At 39.6% G+C, this 17,623-nt stretch overlaps 3 protein-coding genes across 3 annotated transcripts in view; 2 read left to right on the forward strand and 1 right to left on the reverse strand.

Moving 5' to 3' along the window:
- LOC122412350 (uncharacterized) overlaps window positions 1–5,521 on the forward strand; it is a 131,490-nt gene extending 125,969 nt beyond the window's left edge. Inside the window, exons 4-10 of the mRNA XM_043421821.1 lie at window positions 1,454–1,538; window positions 3,281–3,492; window positions 3,569–3,952; window positions 4,043–4,392; window positions 4,472–4,835; window positions 5,082–5,351; window positions 5,414–5,521. Of these exons, the coding sequence (XP_043277756.1) occupies window positions 1,454–1,538; window positions 3,281–3,492; window positions 3,569–3,952; window positions 4,043–4,392; window positions 4,472–4,835; window positions 5,082–5,351; window positions 5,414–5,521 (1,773 nt within the window). The remainder of the gene's footprint in view (window positions 1–1,453; window positions 1,539–3,280; window positions 3,493–3,568; window positions 3,953–4,042; window positions 4,393–4,471; window positions 4,836–5,081; window positions 5,352–5,413) is intronic.
- A 283-nt stretch (window positions 5,522–5,804) lies between these two features.
- On the reverse strand, window positions 5,805–10,700 carry LOC122412292 (uncharacterized). Its single transcript, XM_043421743.1, has 2 exons — window positions 10,649–10,700; window positions 5,805–7,895 (listed from the first exon to the last, which is right to left on the reverse strand). Exon 2 carries the CDS (start codon window positions 7,871–7,873, stop codon window positions 6,257–6,259), a length of 1,617 nt encoding a protein of 538 aa, XP_043277678.1. The 5' UTR covers window positions 7,874–7,895; window positions 10,649–10,700; the 3' UTR covers window positions 5,805–6,256.
- A 1,913-nt stretch (window positions 10,701–12,613) lies between these two features.
- On the forward strand, window positions 12,614–17,385 carry LOC122412654 (serine/threonine-protein phosphatase 2A regulatory subunit B'' subunit gamma-like). The gene is made up of 7 exons (XM_043422368.1): window positions 12,614–12,738; window positions 12,819–12,949; window positions 13,094–13,480; window positions 13,741–14,280; window positions 14,569–14,696; window positions 14,950–15,701; window positions 16,071–17,385. Exons 1-6 carry the CDS (start codon window positions 12,693–12,695, stop codon window positions 15,059–15,061), a joined length of 1,344 nt encoding a protein of 447 aa, XP_043278303.1. The 5' UTR covers window positions 12,614–12,692; the 3' UTR covers window positions 15,062–15,701; window positions 16,071–17,385.
- Window positions 17,386–17,623: the final 238 nt, after the last annotated feature.

Here is a 17,623-nt window from a genome sequence, read left to right on the forward strand (position 1 = left end):
CAGTAAGTAGCTAAGAATTTTTTTTTCAGATTCATCCCTTTTGAATGTTCTTTTCACGCAATTTTGTCACTCTGGATTAACGACAAAGAAAAAACGTGAGAAACCATCTCGAGGGTAGTTGAAATATACGAAAAAAGGACAAAGCTCCTGAGCTCCATGGGATTCCATTAATTTTTTCTCACGCACTCTCACGATGGGTGCAAGAGAGAAAACGAGGTTTTACGTGGACATAATTTTTTGCATTAGTCGTTACATCGGTGCTCGCTGGCTAAAAGGATTTTGCAATAAACAACGGTGAGTCTTGAAATTAGGTGTTGCGTACGAGGGCGTCGCACAGCCTGCATTAAAAAATCCCCCACGGCGGGGATGGCCTCTCTTTTTCTGTATCGCTCTCCCTCGAGCTCTCTTCCTTTCTAACTTAACTGGGGACGTCCTGTGGTCGATGGATTAGCGATGTAACTACTAACAGCCGAAAGACGCGAGAGGAGAAGTAACAGCGGGGATGAAAAATAAAGGAGGCCCGCACGGAGACGTATTTTTGCCCCTTATTCCTTCATCCCTGACACCGTGCCGCGTGTCTTTTAATTTTAATATGCCACCATCGTAAATATCAATGCGATGACTTTTATCGGCTTTTTCTTTATACAACCACAAACTCTCCTTTTCGCTGTTGCTTTAACCAAGATATAAAGCAAAGTATAATGCGTCGATGCTGTACCTTCGGGTAGACAAGAAAAATTAGTCGGAGACTCGATTATTTATTCATTTTTCGAACCTGCTCATTCTTGTGATTCGTTACAATGATCTTGAATCAATTTTTTTTCATTATTGCGGATCATTTCACTGTGATTAGAGCAACATAATTATTGATAAAATCCACTGCTCGTGTACACTTCGATGGAACAATAAACTGAGACCCATTTTGAGAATTTCCCATATTTATTCGAATTTAAATTGAACTCAAACGAGCAGAGGAAAATATTCAACGTTGCTTCAGAGTCGATGGAACGTGCTTTGACACAGTTTGAACATGACTTGAAAAAGTTTCTTCGTCGATTTTATAAAATTCTGCCGATTCGAATGTCTCTCATCGGAGTACAAACAAAAACAGCGTGATAAGATCGCGTTGAAAAAGTGGAGTTTGAAAAAAATGATGATTTTTTCGATTCGTCGTAATTTTTGCAAAATGTGGGTACACAGGTAGCATGCGAGAATTGCACGACGTACGAAGATGTCTGAGGCCACCCTCGGTTATATTCACGCTCGTAAAGTCGTCCCTCGATGCACCGGCGTACAACAACAAAACGTGGACGCACAATATGCGTCTTGACTATCTCACTGCTTTTTTCCCAGCTCGCTCTCTTAATTTTTCGATCGTTTTTTTTGCCCCTCTTTTCATACTTTTTCTGCACAATTTTCTCAGTCTTTTCTTTTCTCTGGTCTTTTTGAATAGTCGAGCGCAGCATCCACTGTCCAGAAGCAAAGGGTCGAGGACAAAGTGGCCGGCGAAGACGCGCAAGAAGCTGCCCCTATCCCAGGTAAGTGTATCTAATTACCTTGGCGTTTACGTCAACATTTAGAGTGATTTACGACGAAATTGTAGCATCGACCTTCGCCCAGCTCAGCGTTACTATCTATTACTGCTACGATTATCCATATCTATAGGATGTCCGGAAAGTCACTCCCGAGTTTACTCGTCACAGTTTGGCCTCTACTTATTTTCATCCTCAGGGAAAGTCACGCGCAACGAAACATTTTCTTCCATCGATACTTTCAAATGTGTAATTCGATAGTTTTTCAAAAATCACGAATACGCCACGCTTTTGTTTACCAAATTTTTGGCAAAAAGATGGTAAAAAATAAAAAAAAAGGCAAAACCGACTGGGAGTCTTCCCAGTTCGTTCTTTCTACACGTTTAATAACGTTTTTTGAAATCTTTTCCATGTCTGGAGAAATGATTCAGGGTTAGAGATGAGAAGGGGTTCGGGGAAAGAGTTTGTCAGGCATTATTTGACATCAGAGTTCGGGATCGAGTATGCAAAAATACTTGAAAGAGAATTTTGAAAAAACGTTACATTTTCCGATATAGCTGCTGTCAAAATATTGAGTAAAAGGCTTACTTTACTCATTCGTCCTGCATTCACATTGAAAAAGTTCAAGGGCTTCGAGAGCACTAAATTTATGGTGACGCAACGTGCGTTATAAAAGCTACAACTTTTAAACCTGATTTTTCCTCCAACTTGGAATATCAACGAAGAAAAAAAACCGATCAACGTCGTGGTTTTATTGTTCGTAAATATTCGAAACGCATACGCAGTCGGTGAGTTTTTGTTTCAAAAGAGATCCGATGTACCTGAAATATCGAAGGATGTCAAGAGTGCATGAAAAACTTGAGCCGAGGTAAAAACAAGTCTCGCTAATGCTCAATGTGTGTGGTGGGACAACACATAACGCCTCGAAATTATAGAGTCCCGAGGTCCATCCATCACCACACACCCGGTATATGTAACGTTCTGGACCCACGCAGAATATGAAAAAAAACGAGAAGACATGAGCGAAAGAGAGGTTTCGGAAACGCCCAGTCGTTTAAGTCGTTAGCAATTTCCTGCACGGGACCTTTTTTCATTTTGTTTTTTTATTATTTTTCGGACCCAAATTCCGTATGGTCCGATAATGCCCGATAATATTGCCCTTCGAGGGCGTCCTTTGCACCCTCTGCAGATGCGGTAATTCCCACAAACTCTGATCTACCGATCGTGAATCTCTTTCACCATTAACGCAAAGTCCCTTTTCGTCTTCAATGCTTAAATTAAATTGTTTCATCCAATTTCATGAGTGATTCAAAATTATCATGAGATTCGGTTTACGAATTGAGCGACCAAGAATGTACCATGATTATTTCAACTTAATCACACTTTTGAGTCGCATTCAATCTCTTTTCGATCGGCCCAACATTCAGCTGTGTCAATTTAGATTCAGTTACTTCCATTTCTGGCCGCAAGGTCGCAGTAACGAATGGCATTTGAGATGCTCTTGTAAGATGGTGCAATTGCTTTCCCTTTGCTCAGACACGGATAACTTAGAGTCCTGCAATGCTGCAATTGCTGACATCGACGTACAGGCTTTGTTAACTCTCGTCGATAAAAAAATTGAACATAGATTTATCGAATGATGGTTTATAAAAACTTTATGTTTACAATGGACAAAAAAACAAAATTTGTTCGTTTTTTCCTATCGACTGTGAAGGATTGAAACTTTTAATGATTTTTTTATTTTGCAGATCTCGTATTTGCATCACACAGACAAAAATTAACTTCGACGCAGACGCCCGAACATTCGAATGGGACATTGGACGATCCCAAAAACATGAACGATTCCATTGATCCTCGCAATCAGTTTTCGGGTCAAACACTATTTTCAGGAACTTGGTCCACGGAGGATGAACCAGCGCCTCAATGGTTGATTGAAGAAGCCCTCAAAAGGGGAGATGAAGTAAGAAATAGTGAATTCAATTGTTGGGATAAATGAATAATTTATTGAATTATTTTCGTCTTCTGTACATTCGAAGAATACAAAAAATCATCATCGATCAGCCAATGAAAATTGTACGCAAAGCGATGTTGAGGACAATAATTCTACTACTGGCTCAAAGGCCGAAGGTGTAATATACGACCTCGAAAAACAATTATGCATGACGAAAACCCAACTAGCGGAAGCCTTGAACGAACAACTGAATATTAAAAATAAATACAAAAGAGCATTGAAAGATGTTAAAGCTGCTGCGGACGAAGAGCGAGACCGTTTGCAACAAAAAATAGTGCAGATCTGCACTTCGGTGCTCGAGAAATTCGGTCCTCAAGCACTGAAGCATGGGAGAATAAAAATGTGTCCGAAAAAGCGTCAGAGGCCTTTGCAAAATTTTGGGAAAGTTTCAAAAAAACTACATCGAAAAGTAAGTTTTACAAGATTTTTTGAATTAAAGTAACGAAGCAATGAAAAAATGTATTTTGCAATTTCTTGTTAATTGAAACTGCCTTCGCAGATCAAGCTCGCCAATCGGATCTCGTCCGAATTGAAAGAAGAATTAAAGCTGACGAAAACACAGTTGGAGGAAAAATCTCGACAGTACGATTCAATGATGAAATGTTTTTCAAGTCTGAGAACGGAACTAAAACGTGCTGAATCGAGTATGAATGATTTACTGAATGAAAATCTTCTGTTGCGCAAGAAAATCGAAGAAACCCGAGAGTGGGTGTACACACGAGTGAACAAAGAGCGTCACGAGAAAATGAACTCCGCCCAATTTCGAGAGATTCAGCGGAGCCGAGAGCTCGCGAATTTAAAGACAAAAAGCCAGGAAGACATCGCGACAATAGCTCAGCTGCGTAGCAAGTAAGTTCGAGCTCAATTTCCCATTTTCGATCAACTTGCATCCTACGAACTATTGAAAATAAAATAACTCTTAATTCAGACTCTCCCGAATAGAATCTGCGAATGCGAATAAAGGATTCTTGCTCAACAATTACAAGGCACAACTGGCCGATCTGGCGAAGGATAAAGCAACGTTATCAAACAGAATAAATGAATTGGAGCTCGATAACAGCTCGCTGAGATCCGCCAACGCACAGCTCCAAGCCAACTTTGCGTTGATCAATGAAAATAAGCAAAAACTTGGTTCGAAATCAGAAAAATCGGGAATGGATATCAGGGATCATATGAGCGTAAAAATTCCTTTATTTTTCAAATCTCAATATTTCGTGCATACGATTTATTCAACATTAACAATCATCAACCGCTCTGACAGCTTCGACCACGAAACTCTCCAAAATACTATGAAACTCCATTAATCCAATGATCAATGTTTGGTCACGCGACGCTCAATGTTTCATCAATTTTTCACTATTTTACTTGTCACTTTGACGCGCAGATGCAATCCGAATTAGCAATGAAATGCGAGCAATCCGTGCGCCAGAGGGTCGATACGATGCGAGCAGAATACGATAAAACGATTGAAAAAATCGAGTTGAAATTGAGCACTTCCGAAAACGCGATCGCCGAGTACTGTGGAGCTATCAAAGTAACTATCAACGCACTTTCATTCGCGTCGTCGAGTGTCCTTAAAAGCGGATTGGATCCACGCTCGATCAGCGAACAATTATGACGCAAAGAAAATCGCACTTTTGCAGAAATTCTTGAAAAAAATTGACGCGTACAACGCAGAACTCGATGCCGAACGTGACTTCAGCTGCAGCGAAGCGAGTGAACGCGAGGCGCACGAAACTGCCTGTGAAATATTGAACATAACGCCGGGAGAATTGACGGGATTTTTGAGGCAACATTCGAATGACAAAGTACGCGAAACACGAGCCCGTACCGTCGTAGGAATAGTTTCATTCGATTTATTCCATTTCAGATCAATTCTTGGCTCTCCGAAATGCACAAAATCACGACAAAAAAATACTTCGCCGACAATCTGGGACGGTTTTTGTTCGAGAAAGCGATCAGCCACACGAAAAATTGATCGATGTGACGAGGATTTATCAGTTTGATCACGCACCGCTCGTGTCGTGACTCGAGTGCTCTCTTCATCGTTCTTATTCTATACGAAAAAAGTATCTTCATTATACAACATCAAGAAAACTCGAAGGAGTTCATGCGAGCGAAATAGAGCCACCGAAGAGTCCCCAAATCGATTGCAATCATCGTCATTTTGTTAGGGACTTGGAGTTTTCATTTTTTAACATTATAATATAATAAAATGTCGCCGAAATTCATTTGTGCAACAAAAATGATCTTTCCATTAAAAAAATCACAGATCTTGATCCAATCGATTGAAAATACTCTGCCCACGAGTCCCTATTTCGTACGGAGCAGCAGAATAGAGAAAAAAATATCAATAACTACCTTAACAAATTGTAGCATATAAAAAAAACAGAATCGTAATGAGTCTGAACTTATGTTCAACGTAATTTCGACCCATTTTGCTTTAATTAAAATCCTAACCCACCGCAATTCCTATACGAAACGGTTAATCCTCAAAATGGCTCTTATCACCGATTCATTTGAAAAATACTGCGAAACCATTGACTAAGGTGGTTTTCCCTCAACCAAAATCTTTTCCCAGGAACCCAAAATATTAATTCCCTCATTGTGAAGCGGAAGAGGCATAAATCGAAGATAGAAAAAAGCGATTTTTGTTGAGTTTTTACATAAGAAACCTGGTGCAAAGTAACCCTGGTAGGTGACACAAATTATATTAATTTCTACTCTCTGCTGGTGCAGATTCTTCTCGCTCTCGCTCCATGCGAGCGTTGTTACGGAATCTGTTGTAGTCCTCGCGTTGGCTGAAGATTTTTCTGCCCGTGATTCGCTCGTTTTCCTTGATGCTAACTTCCGTGCCGATCTGGACGGGCCACGGTAGCTTTTCCTGGTCTCGAGGAACTGGGCGTTCGGGCATTTTTCTATCATGGCCCAGCTCCAACATGGACTCCTCGTTCCTCGAATTATCCTTCAAGCTCGCGTGATCCAGGTCTTGCTCTCTTCGCCTTGAATCTTCCATTCTTTCGGGATAAGAAGGAAACGTACGCTCGTCCCAGCTCGGTCTTTTAACGAAGCGATCGTAGTTCTCGAAACTGGTCTGAGGGTAGGCGTAGTAACGGTATCTCAAGGGGTCCGTCGTTCCCGAACGTCTTTTGTAATATCCTTCGGGTGTAATTTGCGGATTGGAAGATCTCGTGAGCGGGTCATAAGGGCGCGGATAATTTCGGAGATCGACAGGTTTTCGGACGATTTCGGGCAACGTGGCGTAGTAAATTATTCGCTTTGGCTTAGCCACCGGTCTGCTTCGGCTGTAGAGATCGAAATCGACTTGGCGATACCGATCTTGCTGATAAGCCGGTTCGCTCGGGCCTCGTACGTAGTAGTCGCGCTCGGTTCGGTAACGATTCGGATACAAAAGTGTCTGGGTGTGGGGAGCCTCGAAATCCCGGTCTCTGAGGGTGTTTCGATAAAGAGGCATTTCGTCGTACAACCGGCCGCTAGCAGGCGGCAATGCCAGGTCTCGGGATTCGCGGCTTTCGGTGAAACTTCGTCGGTTCGAAGTGACGAAATCAACGTGAGGCGCGTGGATACCGTGCGCGATCGACCTCGCTGATTTCTCTTCCTCTTCGGCAGCTTCCTCCAGCTTCGTTCGATGCCGGAATTCCACTGAGAGCGGTTGCTTCGACCAAGATTCCGGGGAGCCGAGACGCGCTTGCCGGACGTTCTTCGAGGCCGCGATCTTCTCCATTTCCGGTTCGGTTTCCCGCCGTCTTCTCGACTTTTCCTCGGTCAAATCGAAACTCTCGTCGGTACTGGGCTCCTCTATTTCCTCCACTTCCGAGCAGTGCCCACCCTGGTTTCTCCCCCTGCGAGTGTGACTCCGGAGCTTCCGCCACATACTCGGGAACGCCTCGACTTCCGTAGTCTCTTTCGATCTTCTCAAGAAATCCTCGATCGTTGGATCGTAGAAATCTAGGGCTGGTACGAACACCGTCGACGCTTCGAGATCGTCGAGCTCCTTTGCCTGACGCGCCTGCGAAATCGGCTCGACGCTCGTCGCTTCGATTTTTCCGGTCGGTGTCTCATCTGCAACCTTTGCGGCTGATAATTTCGTCGAATAGTCGTCTTGGCTCCCAAAGCCCGGAGCAAGTCTTCCGATACCGCTCACGCTTCGCACTTCGAATGCCGAGGACTCCAGACGCGGGCGCGACGACAATATCGACGGCCTGTCGGTACCTTGGACCTGCGAAACTTCCCAGGCTTTCCCGATTCCTCCAGCTCTCCCAAATGTCACCAACGTCGCTATGATTACGAACGACCCAAAAAAGTGCATTTTCCTGCCTCTAAAGTCGAGTCTGCAAAAATAAATGAAAAGAAATTATTGAAACGAAATTAATAATCGAATATTGCGAATCACGACACTCGTTTTTCGGCGCTATTCGTTTAACTTTTTTCAGATCTGCGGTGAACTCGCTTAAAAAGGTTAGCGAATTCAGCGATGCGTAAATGTTACGACAAAATAACTTTTTTCCCCCGTCGAAAGGAACAATGCTAAAGGCTTCGTCCGGTAAATCGCTGGATCTGATTGTCCGCCCGCGAGAGACCGTGCCGTAAGTGCGTTCCTATATCGGACACACAAATACTGGCCCCGACCGTGACTGACTCTCCATAACAAATATATTATTTCCCTTTTGCACTTCCGTGGTATTATTCATAGGACCGGCCAGCCTGAGATCCGGCCTACCCAACGATTGCCCACGGTTTTTAAAACTCCCGATCTCATCACTCTCCGTACGCGTTATCGCGCCGGAAAAAATATTATTTCACAACGGCTGAACCATTTTTCTCTAATTTCGTACATTCTTGGAACATTCAACGACCCATGCGCGGTGCTGCACGAGATAATTGCGAGATTTTCAGCCTTTGCGTTTGAATTTTTATGATCGTCAATACAATAAATTATTGTACTCAAAAGCAAACTAAAATAGAAATTTCGTTTAATAATTGAGGAATTTGAAAACTTTTTCGAGAAACGAATGAAAATTTTTTTCCGTCACGATTTTCGTTTCGTTGTCGTCATTAATATTGCATCCGGAGAGGCTGAATTTGTTCATCACGTGTTTCCTGAAAATTCGAAATCCCATGGCTTGTGAAATGAATTAAAAATCCCAAATACTCCCCCGACGAAATATAATTAGTAGTAACCAATCGAGCAGCCCATGGAGGAAAAAAAAACTCTAATCATCGTCCAGAAAAGTCCTTCGATTATCGAATCTTTTTCATCTCCTTCAAAATAACTTATTCGTAATAAAAAAAATTGAACAGAAATTCACCAGAATAACAAATGAGCGAAAGTTTCTCGCTTGTATCTTCAAAGGTCAAATGAAATCTGAAAATCGTGTGCAGAAAACCAATTTCTGATATCGATCGGTGCAAGGTGCGGACAGAGAATTGATAATGCAAGTTTTTTAATGATGAAAATCGACAAAAAAACGAGAATTTAAAGTTCGGTTTTGTGAGATGTTGGAGAACAAACGCGCCAAGTTTCGATTGGACCGGGACAGTGATTAACTCCTGGAGCAAGACGACGCGTTACGGTCAGTAATTACGTTGTTAGGAACTGAGCCAGAAAAGGTTTCGTTGCCAATGGCAATGGCAAGGATTAGTGTGAGTGCGTCGCGTCTCTGTAAACGGCCTGGAGCTTTGTCTGCATAAATATAAGCTTCATCCCACGCGCAGGACAGTTCAACGTTCGGTCAGAGCATCGAAATGAATAGCGACGTAAACGAGGTGTCGTCGTAATAATGAGACGACGAGAAGAAGAAGAAGAATATAAAAAAGGTTTTATTTACGAGAAAATGTCTCGTCCGAATATGGCGGAACAAATCAGTTTCTCGTGAGGATTCGGATGCCGCATCCTGCCGCTTACACGAGGCCGTTAGAGCTCCTTTACACAGGAGTTTGAGGTCACAGTTATCTTCCTGCTTTTGTACAGTTATTAAAGAGAGGACTCTCGTTCAATGCTCTCGGACAACTCGTACTCCAATTTGCAATTATAAAAGTCTAATTGCTTCACGTTTCTTTCTCCCTCGCGCATCCGAATAACGGTAACGTCGAATATACTCGCGAACAAATGACATTGCTTTTCTCTCATTCTCTTATTCACTTACCGACATTATTGCACACGAAAATGATTTTTAAAATGATCGATAGATCGTTCGGGGGTACAGAACGCCCTAAATTTATCGATGAATTGTCACATTATTCTCATGTCGCTACTTCAATAAATCGTATCGAGTATAATTAAGGTATTCCTTTCGTATGAGCGTACTTTTTGGTGGCGCAAACTGAGGCACTCGAAATTTGAGCCGATTCCTCACCTCTGAGAAGTCGCGGTTGTATGTGCTGAGAAAAAAGTCATTGGAACAACGGAATGTAGCATTACGGGGTGCCAATAAACATGATTGAACGATTAAATAGTTTTAGCTCAAACTGCGGATGCATTCTTTCCGAAATCATTGCAGGCAAATGAAGAAAACTCTTCCAATAACATCAATTGTTATTGAATCAACATTTTTTTTTCTCAGTGCCCAAGTTCCCGTATAAATTTTACGATTTCTCAAGTTTTAGTTCTTTATTAAATGTTTGAAATTGCGCCGACGTATTCGCATGCACTTTTACTTAACTATAATTGAAAATCAGTTATTTGTAGAATATTCGGGTTCGTGAAGGGAATACCTTAATCGAATTCAAATTTATCCACTTAATCGTGGGCGCTGGTCACGCTTCGCATAGTTCCGAGTGCGCACAACGAACGAAATGATGATCTCGATAAATGTTTTCCAGTGCTTCGATACCTGATCGATAAATAATGTTTCAAAATCCCCGAAAATGTTCCTTTTCAGGGCAATTGATCGGTGCCGATCGAGACGTTTGTGATCATTTTTTCTGTTCACCTCACGAATGATTAATCGCGAATTTCTTTTTGACAATAACTTTTTGCCAAAGGACGGTGTCGGGCAAACAACCGGAAAACGGTTTTTTAAATTCCCCTCGACAATTTATGAGTAGCAACAAATTCTCCGTTACGTTAAAATCGCAAACTTACCTTGTACGTGTTATCTCAGTCGCGAGTCCGCCGCCCCCGCAATGTTTTACGTTCCAAGTTACGATGATAACTGAAGCGATCGTCCCCGGTGCGCACAGTTCTATACAGTCACATCTACATACCTTTTCAGCACATCTAGGAGCATTGAGCTCACCTCCCTACTACCAGGACTCGCCATACTACCGTTTTAACTAAGCGCGTTCCTTTTTTTCTTGTTTTCTCAGCAGGCTGCAATGACGAGAGAGCGAGAGAGAGCGAGAGACAGCAAAAGCGGTGGAAAATAAAAGAATCACTTCCCTTTTTACAATGTTGGAGAGTGAGTGCAGCAATGAACAGAACGAAGAGCCGAGGCTCGTACTTTATCGCTGATTACGAGAGGCCGGAGATCGCAAGAATTTTTATGCGACAAACTTGACCTCCGGTAGTCGAATATCAAATCACAACTCCAACGATTCCTCCATGAAATATCGAGTGAAAGAAATTTTCTAGGGAATAGCGAATCTTTCGTTGCACCTCGACTAGACGCGTGAAAAGTCGAAGGATGTGTGTCTGCAGGAGAGCGAAATACTTGGAAAGCATACAGAAGTCTAAATATTAAGAAATTGATCAAATTTGGTGATAACGTTCTTCAACATCACGTGCGAAGACACAATTTTTTTCAAAATTTTCTTCCATTTAGTTATCGAGTTATTACGCATTAAAGCAGATTTCTTATGCCCATGGAAACTTGGAATACACGTGAACTTTAGTGATAAATTATAACTGTGTAGAAGAAAAACCTTAAAAAATTTGTATTGTCAAATTTGGCACTAAAGAATATGTTCACCAAATTTTATAAAATTCTGAACTTTTTGAAATTTTTTATGTTTTTAGCATGGTTTAGCGTAGCAACATTGTATCGCCTGTACCGAAACTCCTTAATTGTAAAATGACCGTTCTGCGCCCCCGTCATCACTGTTACTGTTGACTGAGGAGCTGTTACCTATTTTCAAAAAAAACATGAATGAAACTTTTCTTTTGGCAGTTGAAGTCAAGCCGCTACCGCGAGTCTCTCGATATAGTTAATGGAAGATTAATGAAGATGCTTGTTAGAGAAGCCACGTGTGTAGAGCCGTTGGGAAATCAAGGGGGTTTCGAACTTTGGCAATATTTCACAAACGGGTCTCTATAAAAATGTTCTTTCATCCATCAAGCTAAGGATTTATTGTTTCGAGGAAATAATGCTTTGCGAAATCGCGTCGTATAACGTTGCTGATTTCAACGTCTGAGAGCTGCTGGTGCCCGTGATAAATTGGCGTGGAAAACGAGAAGAATGAAGAAAAGAGCGGGGAAAAAATGAAGACAGCTACAATGGGATTGAAAAACTCGAATCAGAAATCATTTGGATGAGGATTCTGCGTGAAGAATCGGGGTGAATATTGTTTGAATCCTCCCTGTTGCTGTTGTCACGATTCAATAAATTTTTGTTGATTCATAAAATTTTGATTTTTTTTTTTTTTTTTTCAAAAATATGAGGAAAATCGGATCACCGATTGAAAGATAATTTGAAAAAATTAGCGGTAGCTGCGTCCAATTTTGGATAGAAAATAAAAATTTATGTCGAATGGATCGAAAATATTAAGAGGAAATCAGAACGAAATATCGAACTTTGAGAAAACACGGTTATTCTTCGCTGCTTTTCGAATTTGGTATTATTCAGGTCGTAGAAATTAGGAAAATCTTTATATTCACAATTCGTATTCGCTTCCAACTCGTTTTTGTGAAATTCTATGAAAATGCATTTTATTTTGATATTGTTGAAAATACTTACGAAATTGAGAGTATCATAAATTGAAATAACACACACGAGAAGGAAAAAGGAGAGATGGAAGTAAAATTTTTGAAACTGTTGACGTTACCGAGGGACGACAAGCGCGGTAACTGCATTATCGACTTCACGATTTTTATTCGTTTTCTATATATATTCAATGCCCTTTTAAAAACTATCATTGCTAGCATCCTAGCATCCAGCTGATTGTTGTGAACTGTCAACAATGTTATTACGATGGATTTGACGACTTTGCTGCAAAGACGCATAGCGACTAAGAAAGGTAATATTAATGTAAATAAAAATATGAAGGAAACCGTGAAAAATAGTGTACGATATTAAAGTATTCTTCAATTGTTCAAGATGAGTTCGACCCTCAAGAATCTGAAAAATACGAAGAAGATCACTTTCAGTCCGTTTATAAACAGTGGAAAGGCACGAAAGTACAGGACAGTGATGTGACATATAAAATTATACCGAAATTTTACTTTAAGGTACGTAAACACCGAATTTATAAATGGAAAACAAAAGACCTCGAGAAAGTAACCTCAAAAAAATTTTCGTTCGCACTCTCAACTCTTTTGTATCGACGAAAATTTGGACTCATTAATAACACAAAACATTTTTCATCATTTCAGCTACCCAAAGAAGATGAAATATTACCACAAAAATTGCGAGAAGAAACTCGTGCATTATTTCTCCAAAGGAGATCTCGTCAATTATTGGACAATAACGAGCTAAAAGCCCTGTGGTCGTTATTGGACAAACATCACACTCCGCCGTTGATGGGCGATGAACAACTTATCAATTACGAAGATTTCAAGCGCGCTGGAAAACTTGCCGGACCAAAATGCAGCACCTATTTCACAGCAGTTGTCTTTGCCAAATTACAACAGGGAGATCCTCATGGTCGCATCAGTATAATGGCTTTGTTCAATTATGTTATGAGAAAAGTTTGGCTCCATCAAACTAGAATAGGTCTCTCCTTGTACGACGTTACGGGACAAGGATTTCTTAGAGAATCTGTAAGTAAATGATTTCAAGAAACCTACAACACTTGTTTATATTTTTATTCTCTCCTTTTGACGAAGAGCCTTACTCATTGTTTTGTACAAATAGGAAAAAATACCTACAACATTAACAAAAAAAATTAGTAGGGATCCAAAATACCTTTATTCGTTCACGGAGAGTATGATCTAGTGTGAAATCATGCAAAATTTGATAAGTTACTATTCAAAATAATAATTTTTGAGAATCATTGATTGATTTTTTAAATATTTAACAGGACTTGGAAAATTATATCCTGGAGTTGATACCCTCTCTACCACAGTTGGAAGGATTAGAGAAATCTTTCCATTCGTTTTACGTCTGCACCGCAGTAAGAAAATTCTTGTTTTTCTTGGATCCACTGCGAACTGGTCGAGTACGAATCCAGGATATTCTGGCCTGCAGTTTTCTTGACGATTTATTAGAACTTCGAGACGAAGATTTACCGAAAGTTCTTCAAGAGGCCAACTGGTTCTCAGCACCCTCAGCACTCAAAGTTTACGGTCAATATTTGAATTTGGATCGCGATCACAACGGCATGCTGAACAAAGAGGAATTGTCTGGATATGGAACTGGCACTCTGACGGGCGTGTTTCTCGAGAGAGTGTTTCAAGAATGTCTCACCTACGAAGGAGAGATGGACTACAAAACTTATTTAGATTTCGTCCTCGCTCTCGAAAATCGTCACGAACCTCAGAGTCTTCATTATCTTTTTCGTATACTCGACATAAACAATCAAGGATACTTGGACACGTTTTGCCTCAATTACTTCTTCCGGGTATATAAACCTATCATTTTTCTAATATGCTAAAAATTCATAGCTTCTCACGAAAAAGTTCCAAATTATGATTAATGAATTTCTTCTTCGCTATTCCAAATCTATAGTAATTTCAATGATATTGTGTAAATAAAAAAAATCCAGTTTACATTTTCTGATGATGAGGCGAAAAATATTTTGTCAATGATTCCGAATTACCATTTCATTGTTTATTTCAATATCGTTGATGATCAATAATCCTCTTATGCTGCAATGTTTTATTGATAATAAATTACATTTTTTTTCCAGGCAATTCAAAAAGAAATGACGATACATGGACAAGAGCCAGTAACTTTCGAAGATGTAAAGGATGAAATATTTGATATGGTGAAACCGGCAGACCCATGCAAAATCACGCTGCAAGATCTTCTTTCCTGGTAAGAAATTCAGCTTTTCTCATTTAACTAACCAATTAATCCCTTTGTTGGCCCACTATGTTATTGAAGAGGCATGTGAATTTCATATGCTTTTAAATATCTTTAAAAGACCCGTCAATCTAGCACAGCACTTTTATCAGTTTTCCTCTTCAAAAAAAAATATGTGAAAATAAGTGTGCCAACAAATTGTTGATTGTACATCATTCTTATTCAGAAACAAAATTGACTTAACGAAAATTTACTATCATTGCAGCGGTCAAGGTGATACAATGGTCAGTATTCTCATTGAATTTCATGGTTTTTGGGCTTACGAGAATCGTGAAGCAATGGCCGCTGACACCGGAGATGAATCTTCTCATGTGTGATTGAATGAATTTCTCCTTTAATAAATTATTCCTTTTTTTAACTGTAATTTTTATGATTTCGTTGGTGCATTTTTTATATTTGTTCAAATAAAAAAAAATTTTTAATCATTGCCTATGCATGTTTCAAAAATTCAACTACAATTTTATTGCAGCCCTAAGTGTGGAAAAAAAACTACTTCCAAGTTGGATATTTACTACAAATTCGCGGAAAGGACAATAAATACCCTGCAAATGAAATAAGTAAAACGCGGTTTATGGATCTATCCCTTGAGAAATTTCAGGTTATGGGTATCCCGCTACGAGTTCTCTGACCAATCTCTGACTATAAAAGAATTTGAGGTGGGGAGGATTGATGCCTTTGAATTCTCCGATATTTCTTTTGTTATATAGCAAACGCGTAGTAAATGTTGAGCCGTTTTAGTTTGGGTATAGAAGGTTACCAACGATTTTTTCGATGATATTCATTTAGTAGGCAAGCAGCTGCCGTAGACGCCACAAGTGTGTTATAACCTTGTGAAAATTATTTTAAACACGAATTTTGTAAGTCGTTCAAATTAGGTGTTATCAATCAAACATTGATTGTCATGGAGTCTCCAAACGAAGATGATTTACAAGAAACATCTACTTCTACAGATATGGGGTAGATAAAATTATAATGCATTTGTATAATATGGTGAAATGCAGCAGTATCTTGACAGCGAACTTCGTCTGTAAACCTGGGTCGTTCGTATCCGAGCATAAACACTTTTGGCTCTCCAACTGACAATATTCAAAAATTAAATTAAAAAAAATTGTACGATTGCTACTTCAAAATGAATATTTCGAACAGTATCATGAATTTTTCCCGAATGTTTTGAGTACATTATGAAGGTGAAATAATTGCCGGACGAAAACGACCCACGTTTACAAACGGGAGGTGCGAGAAAACTGTTTACAAAGACGAAGTGTTAAAAAAAGACAATTCAAGACGTGCAGCGCATCTTTCAGTATCAATACATTTCTTTTTTAGGCATAATGAAAATTCACATGGAGATGACGAGCTGGGGAACGAAAGTTGGGATAACTGTTTCCTTTGCGATAAACCTATGGATCCCTTGAAATCCTGCGTTATAAAAGAACGAGGCATTCGTACATTAATACTATCAAGTATACAACGAAAAGATAAGAAATATCTGAAGCTACGAACATTGGAAGAGTTGACTGCACATCCAACGTGTCAAAAGATGTATACTCGAGAATCGAATATCAAATCCGCGTTGAAAAAATCGGTAGAAGAGTGGCGAAAAAATCGTAAAAGGAGACAAGATGGACGCTCGTTTGATTTTTCAACGAACTGTTTCTTTTGTTCAAAGCCCAAATATTCCCATCAAGTGTGCAGTAGCGTCAAGAAACAAAGCACCATTGACAATGTCATGGAACAATTAGAATCTTACCCGAAAACTGAAAATAACAAAATCATATTTTCGCGTCTAATTACATTAAGAAACAAAGATGATAATTATTACCTTGAAAATAACGTTATTTATCATAAAAAATGTCTGTCCCGATTTTATCAGTACAGCCCGCAAAATATTAAGGGAAGACCGGTTAGCGAAAGTATGGATGATTTAGTAATTTTCATCATTAATTACATACTGGGAAATAGCAAAGAGTGCCAATTTTCATTAAGAGCGATTATAGAAGAGTACATCAGTGAACATGGACAAATTGACATACCCCGACTCGATAGAATTGAGCACCATTTGAAAAAACACTTCGATGATGAGATAGCAGTTCATTCAACTGGGCACGATCGGATTATCTGTTACAAGCGAACTTTGGGAAAAAACCTAGATGATGATTGGTACTCCAATCGTAAAACTAATAAGAAAGAGGAGAAACTCAAAATAATTGATTTGGCCGCCCATATTATATTGCAAGACATTCGAGCACAGAAATTTAATTATGATACAGAAAATTATAACTCGCCAATTGATTTCATCAATAATGTGGCTGAAGGCATTCCAGAAACGTTGAAATCATTTCTTGATATTTTAATTAAAACTCATAAGCCCCCTTTGGAATGTAGACCTTGCTCTAAGTGGGAGGATGTTATCGTCACTGTTGCCCATACTTTAATGTCTTCTGTTAGACCACGATCATTGATTTCTAATGAATCTGAAACTACCATCCAAACTGAAAGAACGAATGAATCTACTATTAACGAATCGGAAGTTTGAAATTCCATGCTGAAAAGATGGGACTTGAAAAAATACTGTTTGAAGACTGCGTTTATAGTATGTATGAAAGCTGTAAAATAAAAATTATTGTTTTTTAAAAAACGAGATCTTTGCTTTTAAAATTACACCCTTGCCACAGCATTTTATTCCAATCTTCAATCAAATATGCGTACCGAAACAATTCTTAAAAAAAGTTTCCCAGTCATTTTTTTAAGAATTCTGAGAACAGAATCAGTTTTCACAGGTGCAATTACCCCACAATGAAAAAAATATCTTGAGATAGCTCAATTAGTTGCTGAGAAAACATTAAGTTTCCATAAGTAGAATGTACCTATAATATGAA

Source organism: Venturia canescens, chromosome 6, assembly GCF_019457755.1.
Source record: "Venturia canescens isolate UGA chromosome 6, ASM1945775v1, whole genome shotgun sequence".
Lineage (NCBI taxonomy): Eukaryota > Metazoa > Arthropoda > Insecta > Hymenoptera > Ichneumonidae > Venturia > Venturia canescens.

Coding starts and splice junctions, on each gene's coding strand:
- LOC122412292 (XM_043421743.1), bottom strand. CDS start 7,873: ATGCACTTTTTTGGGTCGTTCGTAATCATAGCGACGTTGGTGACATTT.
- LOC122412654 (XM_043422368.1), top strand. CDS start 12,693: ATGGATTTGACGACTTTGCTGCAAAGACGCATAGCGACTAAGAAAG. Junction 12,950..13,093: donor TACCGAAATTTTACTTTAAG/GTACGTAAACAC, acceptor TCATCATTTCAG/CTACCCAAAGAAGATGAAAT. Junction 14,281..14,568: donor GCCTCAATTACTTCTTCCGG/GTATATAAACCT, acceptor TTTTTTTTCCAG/GCAATTCAAAAAGAAATGAC.